Genomic DNA, 11,276 nt, shown 5'->3' with positions numbered 1-11,276 from the left:
AGAGAGAGAGAGAGAGAGAGAGAGAGAGAGAGAGAGAGAGAGAAAGTGTGTGAAAAACACCAACAGAATTCTGACCCCCTTCCTAGGTGTTACCTTGCTGGAACTAAATTAACCCCTTTCACTACCAGGTGCAGAAAAATTTCCAAGCTTTTCAAAGCAAACATTTGTTTTTGTTTTTATTTTCTTCCTGTGTGTGTGTGTGTGTGTGTGTCCGTGTGTGTGTCCATAAGAGTTGTTCTGTTTTTCAAGCTGGATCATGCAATGGAGCCCTTGGCTGGTTTCAAACTAGCAGCCATCCTCCTGATTCAGCCTCCCCAAGGGCCAAGCACTGGGTTCCCAGGCCAGCCCCAGCACACCAGATAGTCCTGTCATCCGTGAAGGGTGGTTTTGCTCTGCCAGGAGCATCTGAAAACCAGGTAGTTCTCAGCCTCTGGCTTCCTGAGGCTCTATTCCAAAGGGGCTAACACAGAAAGAAAGCAAATTCATATCAGTCACTCTCTGAGGTCATGGGCTCCCAGTCTACCCTTTCCCCACCTCAGGTGGCCTTTGAGGTACAGGGCCCTGGAAACCATATTAGTGTCCCTCGTGTGGGGCTCCAGGCCTAGTCTGAGAAGAATAGAAATAAAAGGAGCCATAGGCCCAGTCCCCACCCAAACTTGTTGTGGAATGGGGAAGAAGCAAGAACTTTATTTCCTTGGACCTTGGCATTAGTAGTCTGACAGCACTTGTTCTCCGATGATTCCTTCCCAGTAAGTATCAAGCAAGGCCTGACTACCCGCCTGCCTTCCTGCACAGAAAACCTACTTGTCTGAAGCAATCTTTGGGCTTCCAGGACTGCAAAGAAGAAAAGAATGAGAAGGGCCTACAAGAGAGAGCAAGGTGAAAAGTCCTATGGTGGGACAGAAGGATATCTGAGAACTTCCAGCATAGGCTCAGAACCCCAAGGAGACTGGGGGACGCTGGCATCAGCCCTCTTGGGAAGGAGGCAGGAGAGAGGAGGGGCTAAGGACCTTAATTTCAAGTCAGCTCTACTCCAAGCTGAAATATTTACGAGGTGGGGGGAAGGGAGAGGACTTTGGTAAACCAACTGGAAGGTCAGTTCAATTACAGGGTAGGTAACAAAAACCGTGAAGAACAATAGTCAAGAACTGGTTTCCTCATGCTCCCCCCCCCCAAGCCCATGAGTCTAGGAGTCTCTGACTGGGTTGGGTCTTCTGAGCCTTGGAGTTGGTTCCCAAGCCCACCTGCCTTGGGGAAATGTAAAACGTATGCAAGGAAGCTTTGAAGGGGACCTGGGGGAAGGAAATCTGGGTAGCTTATGGTTCCTAAAAAATCTTGCACTCCCTAAATCTCGATTTGGTTCCGAAGAGTCCTAGCCCTCCCCGAAGAGGAGAGTTATCCTTCTGGAGTGATACCACCAAACTTGGTTGTCCCTCAGGGGCCCACGGAGCCCTTGGAAAGACACCTGAAAAAAAACTATGCTCTCCTGGGGCCCTGGTGACTTTCTAAGTCCATCAGGAGGTGGGGGTCATCGCTCTGGGTCTCAGACTAACTCCTTCACCACTCTCTGGTTCTGTGTCCCTGTCTGGGTCCTCATCTATTCTGTCCCCCCCCCCTCCTGCCAGGCCTCTAGAGCCCACCTCTAATTGTCCTGATGGGAATAATGGGGGAGCGGGGTTGGCTAGAAAGGAAGGGGGAGGGGAGAATTGCTTAGCGCCATGGCCCCCTCCTCCATATCTTACCCAAGCTAGGGCTGGGGGGACACACCCAGAACTAAGCTCTCAGGCAGGGAAGGGGGGGAGAGGAGAGAGAGAGACCCTAATGGCTATTCTCTGCAAACCCCAGCCTTTCTAGGCAAGACAAACGGCCTCGTCTCCAGCCCGTGCCGGCGCTGCTGATAAATATTTAAAGCTAAAAGGCCCGGAGGAAGGGTTGGGGGCGGGCTGGGGGCTTTGAGCTCTGTGGCGTCGGCAAAAAGAGATCCGCTAGGGTCTGAGAGCATCGAGCAAAACTGGGAGTGGGGGCGGCGCGCGTGGTCCCAGCCCAGACTTAAACGGCGTGGCAATGGCCGATCTGCAGCCGGGAGTAACCTGGACACAGAGAAGGGTGCCCTGGCCGGAAGGGAGCCCTTCTGGGGACCGTGGCCCGGACGTTGCGGCTCGGGACCGCTCAGAGCGCGGCGTTACCTGAGCTTCGCATCCAGGGGTAGATCCGGAAGTTACTCTCGGCCGCCAAGTCCGAGTCCCTCTGCTCCTTGGCGCCAGCCGCCTTGGCGGGGTCGCCCGGACACACCCCGGAGAGGTTCTGCTCAAAGGGCGCGCAGTGCATGTTGAAGGAACTCGGTTCGAGCCCGTAGCCGGCCGCATAGACGCCGGCCGCGCTCTGGCCCGCCATGGCCCCCCCGCCGGAGTACAGACCCTGCACCGAGGCGGAGAAGGGGGCGCCCGGACCTGCTCCATAGCCCGAGCGCTGGGGGTTGGAGGCAAAGGCGCAAGAAGTTTGTTCGGGGAAGGCTCCTGGAGCGAAAACCGAACTTGCGGCTGGATATTTAGAAAATAAAGCATTCGCATAATACAATGAACTCATAATTTGGCCGGATGATTTGTAGTCGGGGACGTTTTAGTGTCGGTTTTACGAGATTCCTTGATATATTACAGAATTAGAGTCCAGATTTACACCAAAAGGACCCCCTTTTTCCTCTTTTGACCACGTGACCCCGGCCCACGTGATATCCCCTCGGCCAATGATATGACGGCCTCCCGGAGGCTCCCAGTAATGTGGAAAAAATTGTGTGGCGTTGGATTTATAAAATATGATCAATAATGAATGGGAAGGCCGAGCTCTGCGGATTGGGGCTGGGGGCTTAAGGGCCGCTGTCGACCCCCGCGGGCTGGAGGCAGCTTGCAGGCGAGATTTGGGGAGGAAGGAATTGAGTGGAAGAGAAAATAAATAACCTCTGAGCGAACCGTGTTGTCATCCCCCACCCATTTCCCCCAGCCGGTTACAGAGCGAGAGAGACGCAGGGATTGAATGTTCGCAACTTGGTGGGTGGGTGCTGGCCGAATATTTATTTTATTTGGGTTAATTCATCCGAGCTGCTGCTCTTCTCCCAAGAGGAGGGGCGAGGCGAGCCTGGCCTCCCGGTTGTCTCTTAGTGCCCCAGTTGTAGTAATTAGATGTGATCAAGGCGGAGATCCAACCCAATAGGCGTTGGACGCTGAGATTTCTGATGACAATAAAAAGATATACAAAAATTTAAAAGAACGGAATGGGGGCGGGGAGAAAAAGGAAGGGAGGAAGGAGGCTTGGGTCCCGCTCGCTGCTTTCCCGGTTCCGGAAGGCGGATGCCTCACTCAGTGGAGCGTGGCTGCCAGGAAGGCAGAAGTAACGAAGGAAGGAAGGCTGCGGCAAGCCGCGGCCTAGAAACTGGGAGAAAGTGACGACGTCCCAGAAAGGGGAGGTAGGGAGGAACCCTCTGCTCCTGCTTCCCCAACCTGAGTCCGAGGGAAAAAAATGGAAATAGAAATTAAGAAGCCTTGCGCTGCATCTTTCTCTCACACCCCCCGTACCCACCCCACAACACACACACACATACACACACACACACACACACACACACACACACACACACACACACACACACACACACACACACACACACGGAAACAAAGAGAAAAGCGGCAGGGGACACTAGCCACCGGCCTGGGTACATCTCTTCCCAAGAGCGGCCTGGGCGCTGGAGTCTCCCCGGCCCCTCAGCCTCAGAACGCAAGGGGAGGGGGTTTCTCTTGGCTCCCCTCCCTCGATCCTCTTTCCTCCAATCACGTTCAGCCGCCTCCCTCACCCCCTGCGCCCCTGGGCCCAGGGACTCGCACCACCTGCTTCCAGCCTCCGCCCCCTCCTCTCAGCGACCTAGCCTAGGCCAGCCCAGGAGCCTGCTGACCAGCTCCCCCCCACCCCCAGCCCTGCGAGGCGCTTAGGAGCGAATGAGGAGCGGCGGCCCGGGCCAGTCTCGGGTTCTCGCTTGTAAACTTTATTGTAACTCTTCCGCCCTTTTCAGGCGCAGACAACAGAACAAAGTATAGAGGAACAACAAAATATATAATTACCCCTCCCTCCCCCCCATAAAGCAATTCACAGATACAGGATACATTCTCTTCACAGTAAACCTAAGAACACTTTTAACAATGCTCACAGCGCGCATGCTAACTAAAGTAATCTCTTTTGAGAAACACTTAGGACAAAATTGTCAAACCAAAGGGGGTGGGGGTGGGGGACAGGAGGAAAAGAGAGAAGCAAGAGAGAAAGCCAGCTAGGGAGGGCAGCGGGGAGAGGGGGTTGCGAGGAAAGATGGGGACGCGGTTAGAGAAAGAAAGCGAGAGAAAGAGAGAAAGTGAGAGGGAGACAGAAAGAATTACGGCGTGAATAGGCAGTTTCATGTTGTTGGGAAAACTTAGCAGAAATCGGTACCTCGGTCATTACAAAGAAGCACGTTCAAAGGAAAAAGACCATTGCACAAGGAGGCTTTTTTACATGGGGCTGGGGCGAGGGGGTTCTGCCAGGCCGCAGTCGATCACCCTCGCAGGACGAGGGAGTCCTTGCTTAAAATCCTTTTCTTTTTTTTTCCCCCCGGACCCCCAAGAGAAGGGAAGGAGATCCACGGTAGCTCACACACAGAAGCTATTACGAGATACTACCACTAGCAGGGACTGGCGCGGCGGGGGACGCTGCGGTGGGAGGCCCAGCTCCTGGCTCCGCTCGCGGGGCCGGAGCTCTCGGAGGCGGGGGGGCGGGCGGCGGCGGCGTGGTCGCGGGAGGGACCGGCGGACGTGCGGGCTAGTCCGGGCCCGAGCAGTCCCAGCTGGAGCCTACTTCTTGTCACCCTTCTGCGCATCGCCCTGCTCGGCGGTCTCTGGCGCCCGCTCCAGCTTCTCTTTCTCCAGCTCCTCCTGCTCGCATTTACTGCTGGGGAACTTGTCTTTGTTGTTCTCCTTTTTCCACTTCATTCTCCGATTCTGGAACCAGATTTTGACCTGTCTCTCTGTCAGTCCCAGCGCGTGCGATACCTCGATCCTCCGCTTGCGAGTCAGATAGGGATTAAATAGGAACTCCTTCTCCAGCTCCAGGGTCTGGTAGCGGCTGTAGGTCTGGCGGCCTCGCCTGCGTCCGGCGGCTGCTGGGAATGGGGGAAAGGGCGAGACAGAGGGGAGGGTGGGGGAGGGGGCAGAGACAGAGAAGGTTGGAAGATTCGTGAACCAGCCTAGGAAACCAGGATAATAAGGGCAGGGGACCCTTATGCGGGGGCGGGAGGGGGAGCGCAGAGGACGCGGTCAGCGGGGGGGGGGGGGNGGGGGGACTAGACAGCCCTGAATCTACAGGGGCCATAAAGGAAGAGCCCCTTCTCTGGTAACTAGAACCAGAATAGGGGGTTCAGATACATTAAAAGTGCCATAAAGTTTAAGAGGGTAGATGTGGAGGGGGGAGAAATAATAAAAAGCCAGAGTGGGGACCTCGAACCCACCTTGAAAAGCCCCCAGAGCCTCTGCCCCAGAAGAAAAGTTTCTTCAGGGTAATTAAACTATAAAGCAATTGAGAAGTGCAAACGTTGAGCGCCCCCACACCACTCTTTCTCCACAGCCCCCCATAAAACAGTAAAAGGGGAAAAGAGGAGAAGACGAAAAGTTAAGGAGGGTGAGGGGTTTATGGATTCAGGAAATTCGCTTAGAGACCCCCCCCTTCAAAGGAAGCAAAAAGAAAAGGGGAAAAAGAAGAAAAGAAAGTGGGAAGGAAGGGAGAGGAGGTAGGTGTTTGGAACGGAGCCCACAAGTCCTCTAGGAGCTGAAGATGTTCCCAGTCTGCTCACCAGCCCTCCCCCCCTCCCCGACCGGCCTGGGGCCCTCCTGGCCCCTTCCCACCCTGTCAGGTCCAGGTCCGACGGGAGCTCACCTTGAGGGCGCATCCAGGGAAAGAGCTGTGTGGGCGATGGGCTCTGCTCAGACCCCTCAGCCTCCTCGCCCAGGCCGCTGGCTGCCGCGAGCTTGCAGTCTGCGTACTGCACCAGGTCTGGATCCTGCGCACCGAACAGGCTCTGGCGCTGCAGAGGGTCGTAGCCGTAGAAGTTGCCGGGGTCGCCGTGGCACGCCACGGCGCACGGGTTCTGCTGGTAGGGAGCCGTGGACAGCGACGATGGCCCGTGGTAGAACTCCTGGATTTGCGAAGGGTGCTGGAAGCTGCCGCCGCTGCTGGGACCGTACACCACGGTGGGTCGGCCGCCCAGGTCCTGGGCGAAGCCGCAGTCATAATAATTGGGGCGCAGGGACTCCCCGGTTTTGTATTTGGAGAACAGTGAGTTGACGAAATAAGAGCTCATTTTATTGAATTTTGAGGCGGCGGCGGCGGCGGCGGCGCAGGCTGTAGTTGGGGGCTGTTGGGGAGGGGGTGGGGAGGGGGAAAAGGGAGGGAGAGAGAGAGAAAAAAAACGCGGATTCGCCGGCTCCTAGTCACCCTCGCCAGGAAAGGAGAGGAAAAGGGAGGAGGGGGAAAAAAGAAGGAAGGAAGGAAAAGAAAGAAAAGACGAAGAAGATCTCAAAGCCGCCACACTTTTTGTGATTTCCAGGAATAGAAGAGCGAAGCCTGCAAAAGTCTAAACCTGCATGGCAGCCGCGGCTCGCTCGCCCTCCCCCCACCCCCCACCCCCCAAACAAAAATATACCGCCACTTAAAGAGGTCCTCGCTTTACATTTCGAAGAAGGGATGCCAGTTCATAAACAGTTTTCGGTGATTTACTTCCCTCCAAATGAGTTGTTTCATATTTTGCCCCGTCTTTTCACCATCATTTGCATCCATTAGAGACCCCGCATCCTATTGGCTTCTGGGTACTCCTCCCGGACAGAACGCAGAGTGAGGGTGAGAGCGAGAGAGAGCGAGTGCAAGAGAGAGCTAGAGCGAGAGAGCGCCAGGGAGTGAGGAGAGGGCAGAAAAAAGGAGGGGAAGAGAAAAAAAACACCCAGGGAGAGAGAGGGGGAGAGGGGGGAGAGGGAGGGGGAGAGAGAGAGAGAGAGAACGAATACGGATTAAATCTGTTTAACTACCTACATTAATGAGATATCTCTTGCCTCACAACAAATCAAATACCTTCGCAGACCACCCCCAAAGACTGATGTGGGGGAGTCACGGAAAAACACCATACACACACACACATCCACAACGCTGAGCCTGGCGTAGGCACGCTGTTAATTTCGCGATTTTAACGAGGCAATTGGAGTCTTTCTAAATGTCAGGGTCGCTTCGGAAAAATGTAAAAGAACACGGTTTAATTGCGCCGAGTTTTAAAAGGTCCTATAAATGTAATTGGTATTTTAATACAAGTTATCAAATCATACAGCTTCCTCTCCTAAACATATTTTCAAACAAACGAGGTAGTCATATTTAAAGCTTTAATGATCAATTTCCTTATTATTGATAAAGGTTTAACTATCGTGCGGAGGGAATTGGCTGGGTAACCAGCCCCCCAAAAACGGCTGTAAACTCTTTAACAAACTATAAAATGCAATAAAGCCGGAGTCTGTTGTTGTTTATGCTGCAGCGCATAAAAGCTGTTAGCATTTTACGAGTTCTTTCCTCTACAGCTATAAAACTGCAGCTTCGATCGCCCCCGCCGCCCGACTGAAGCACGGTGGGGGTAACTTAGCTGAAATGAGACCGATTATGGGTTGCTGTGGATTTTTTTTTTTTTCTCCTTTCGGCGCAAACTGTGACTTTCCCCAAGATTTTCTCCTCCTTCTCCCTTGCAGACACACCTGCCCCACAGCCTCTTATGAGACCCCCAAACCACCCCGAGATCTGTCCTCACCTAGGTCACCCACATAACTTTCCCTCATTAAGCAAACACGCGAGATTTTCTGTGGAAAGGGAGTCTGAGAGGGCCTGAGAGAGGAAGAAGAAAGTTGCTGGTTAATGGGCAGTGCAAAGGTGGAACAAAGTTCTCCAGGAGGCTGCCAATTCTGCAGTTTACAAGAGCTGTACCTGCTGGTGGTTGGGAGGGCTGCAAGAGAAAGAGGGGGTCTTCTGGAGGCGCTTTGGCCACTTTAGAGGGAAGGATCCAGTGATATCAAAGGATGATATCTCATGTGGCTGTAAACCTGTGCCCCAGGCCTTGGCATTCAGTAACCAAGCCCCACTGACACCCAGTTTTCTGAGGCCAACCACCCATTCCTTCTACACACAAGCCTTCCAGGTATAAATAGTGACCTCTTCATCCACACAGCAAAAGAGGGAAGGGGAGATGGAGGCTGGGCACCAAGGCCTTGGTTACTGCTGCCTTGTGCCCTCCAGTGCCCTAGACAAAGGCTTTAAGGAGTGGGTTTAAAAGGCACCTGTTATTGGTATATGTCCCCATAGCCATTTGACCACCTGCACTAACCTTGGGGTGAAGGGACTCGGGTGGAAAAAAACAAGGCCACCGAGGTCTCCATTTCCCCTCTTCTCTTGTTGGGGTGCCTTTAGTTGAACCTCCAGCATCTGAAGATCTGAGGCCTCAAACCCAGAAATGACTGGCTGCCCCACTCCGAGTCCAGGATCTCCTCTGTGTAGCTGGCACATGGCTGTTGGGGGTCAAACCTTAGGAGACTCGGGGTCTCAGGCAGAACCAATGGTCTCCTGAGGGAGCTGACCGGAAAGACAGAGAGAAGGAGAAAGAAATGTCCTAGAACAAAGGCAGAGTCAATTTTACAAATAAATTAAATCTATTGCTCGTTCTCTAAGGTGCTTCTTTTTGGGGGTTCCATGAACCAGAATCTTTGTAAAAATGAAACCACGTTTCCAAAAAAGCTGCACAACTGGGTTTCACTCGGCCTTCTAAAGTACAGTGAATATAGAAAGGGGAGAAAAAAGGAGGGGGCCAGAGGGAGGGAAACTGAAGCAGGCTGTGGGGTTTTGCTTTTCCACACGGATGAGAGGTCGGTGAGGCAACCTAAAGCAGCGTCAAGTTGTTGCTGAAGCGAACATTTTACCAAGTGCGGGGGATTTTATGGTCATGATTTGAGGACTCACTGGTGGGGTAGAAATTCAATGGCTTGTTCTAAATCATCCCTACACAGTGCCAGAAATTTCTGATGGAAGGAAAATGTTTCTATTATAAGAAAAAGAAGAAGAAAAAAAAACAAGAAAGAGGGCGGAGATCATTTATAAACACCCAACGGAGGGCAGATTTATTGGAGAAACTCGAGTTGTGGAGACACTCCATTGGCCTTTTTACACCTGGTCCTGCGGAAAGAGAAGAAGCTACACGGGGTTCTGGGGTCATTTTAGGAGGTTCAGGTTGGAGGCAGGTTCGGGCTGGACTGAGAGGAAAGTGAAGATTGGGAACCAGCCAAAGGGGTTGTAGGCAGGCAGAGGGACAACCTCAGAACGGAAAAGTGCTTGGGGTCCAGGCTTCCAGCTGCTCCGTCCCAGAAGGACTGGCTTCCCCGAGGTTTGCCAGAGTAAGGAAGCCAAGGACATAGCCTGGGCGAGCCTGAGGAAGCCTCAGCTCTCACCTGGGAGTCCGGAAGCGCCGAAAAGCGAGCGACTGCTCCCCGTCTCCCCGTCGCCATGTCTGCCTCTACTGCTGTTAGGAAAAATGCGCAGGGTTTTGACTGAGCCTCCCGAGGGGATACCGAAGCCTTCCCGCATCCTGCATCCCGTATCCCGCATCCCTAGGGAGAGTCTGTCCGAGCCTTGGTGACCAGGCACTCGGCCAACCCAGACCTGCACACATGCAAAGGCTGTGGAGTCGGCGCCCTGGCGCAGCGGTCCCTCTGACTTGGAGCACCACCGAACACCTTCGCCAAAGCCAGGTCCCCATTTCTCCCAAATTTGGAAATCTCCCAGATGACACGTCCAGATTCCCTCTTCAGCAGGTGTGGGCAGCCCGCCTGGGGTAACTTCCTCCTCACTGCAGGCTCACCCTTCTCACCTGACCCACTGTCCTGCACTTTATTCCTCTCTCGCCCCCACTGCAGGAAAATCTGCTTTTCAAATCAATTCGCCTCCTTGATTTGTGCCCATTATTTTTATATTTTTATTATTAACATTATCCCTGGTTCCCACGCATTTCTCGCCCCATCAAACACAGCAACTGGCAAACAGCTTTCTTACTGTGAGAAATTCAGAAAATGAACCATTTGAAGAGAGAAAGGAACTCCATTATAATTGAAATATATACAATAGGGGAAAGAGCCATAACAAACCCTATTTTTTCTATTATGTGCAAATTACTCATGACTTTTGGTAGCTCTCAATTTCTAGACACAGGGCCGAACAAGGTGCTGTGCAGAGCCGCTGGGCCCGCAGCCTCAGCACTGGGAAATTTCATATGGAGCAAGGGTGCCATCTAGCGGCCACTGTGCAAAAGACGTCCTTATATCTACTCAGCCGGGTTCTCTGAGTAGCAGAGGAGGCAACAAACGATTAAACTTTCATTATTACTAGAAATAGGGGAGAGAAATGACAGCAGATAAGAAAAAGGTTTCGGAATCAGGAAACAGTTCGTGGAATAGTTCAGATCAACTAAAAGAAAAAAACCTGTATATCCACTCAGTTCCTAATTTATATTGAAGACCCTAAGCTTTAGTCAGTAAAAGAAGAAATCAGCACGTTTTAAGCCTTACACGAATATTTCACACGCTGAAGGGTGGTAACAATTGGGCTTTTTGTGAGGGATGAGAAGGGCCGAGGGGATGAAACGGAACTAAAGAAGGATCAAGAGGCTACTCTTCCCTATGTCTGGCCTTGCTGGACTGTGTGTGTGTCCATGCGTCCGTGTGTGTGTGTGTGTGTGTGTGTGTGTGTGTCCGCGTGTGCAAAGGCTTCTTATGTATGAGTGGTGGTTCCAGAGGGAGTGTAAAGAACAAAGACAACAGTCAGAATTTCGATTACTGAAACTTTAGGGACAACAAACCTTTCTTCCTCCCAGCTGCTAGCTTCTCTACTTTTTACCCTCGGGGAACCTCACCCTACTGCCCCTGATTCCCAAGTTCCAGACCCCAAGCCTCAGACGTGGGCGCAAAAAGGTTGAGGATGGGGGCCGACCCATCTATTCTCCCACTGGATCCGGAGCCCAGGCTCATCTGCGGCTCATCTCCGGAAAGTTTCCCCTCTCTGTTTGCTTTGCTGCCGTTTAGTTTCTTAACCTTCAGAAATTTATACCCTATAAACTTTTATAGCGGTCATATTCTTTTATTGCTGCGCACAGGCATTGAATTCCTCTTCCAGCCTCTCTCTCTCTCTCTCTCTCT

At 52.7% G+C, this 11,276-nt stretch overlaps 2 protein-coding genes across 3 annotated transcripts in view; both read right to left on the bottom strand.

Annotated features, from left to right (window-relative positions):
• Hoxb7 (homeobox B7) overlaps window positions 1–2,837 on the bottom strand; it is a 3,706-nt gene extending 869 nt beyond the window's left edge. The window contains exon 1 of the mRNA XM_021211568.2: window positions 2,187–2,837. Coding sequence (XP_021067227.1) covers window positions 2,187–2,586 — 400 coding nt within the window. The 5' untranslated portion in view covers window positions 2,587–2,837. The remainder of the gene's footprint in view (window positions 1–2,186) is intronic.
• Window positions 2,838–4,011: 1,174 nt separating this feature from the next.
• On the bottom strand, window positions 4,012–7,437 carry Hoxb8 (homeobox B8). 2 transcript variants are annotated; one of them, XM_021211565.2, is made up of 2 exons: window positions 5,947–7,437; window positions 4,012–5,176 (listed from the first exon to the last, which is right to left on the bottom strand). In XM_021211565.2, exons 1-2 carry the CDS (start codon window positions 6,368–6,370, stop codon window positions 4,869–4,871), a joined length of 732 nt encoding a protein of 243 aa, XP_021067224.1. In that variant the 5' UTR covers window positions 6,371–7,437; the 3' UTR covers window positions 4,012–4,868. The 2 variants fall into 2 exon arrangements, with proteins under 2 accessions (XP_021067224.1, XP_021067225.1); XM_021211566.1 differs by having other exon boundaries at window positions 4,026–5,173; window positions 5,947–6,957.
• Between the last annotated feature and the right edge of the window lie 3,839 nt (window positions 7,438–11,276).

Source organism: Mus pahari, chromosome 14 (genome assembly GCF_900095145.1).
Source record: "Mus pahari chromosome 14, PAHARI_EIJ_v1.1, whole genome shotgun sequence".
Classification (NCBI taxonomy): Eukaryota; Metazoa; Chordata; class Mammalia; order Rodentia; family Muridae; genus Mus; species Mus pahari.
This window is presented reverse-complemented; position numbering and strand designations above follow the sequence as displayed.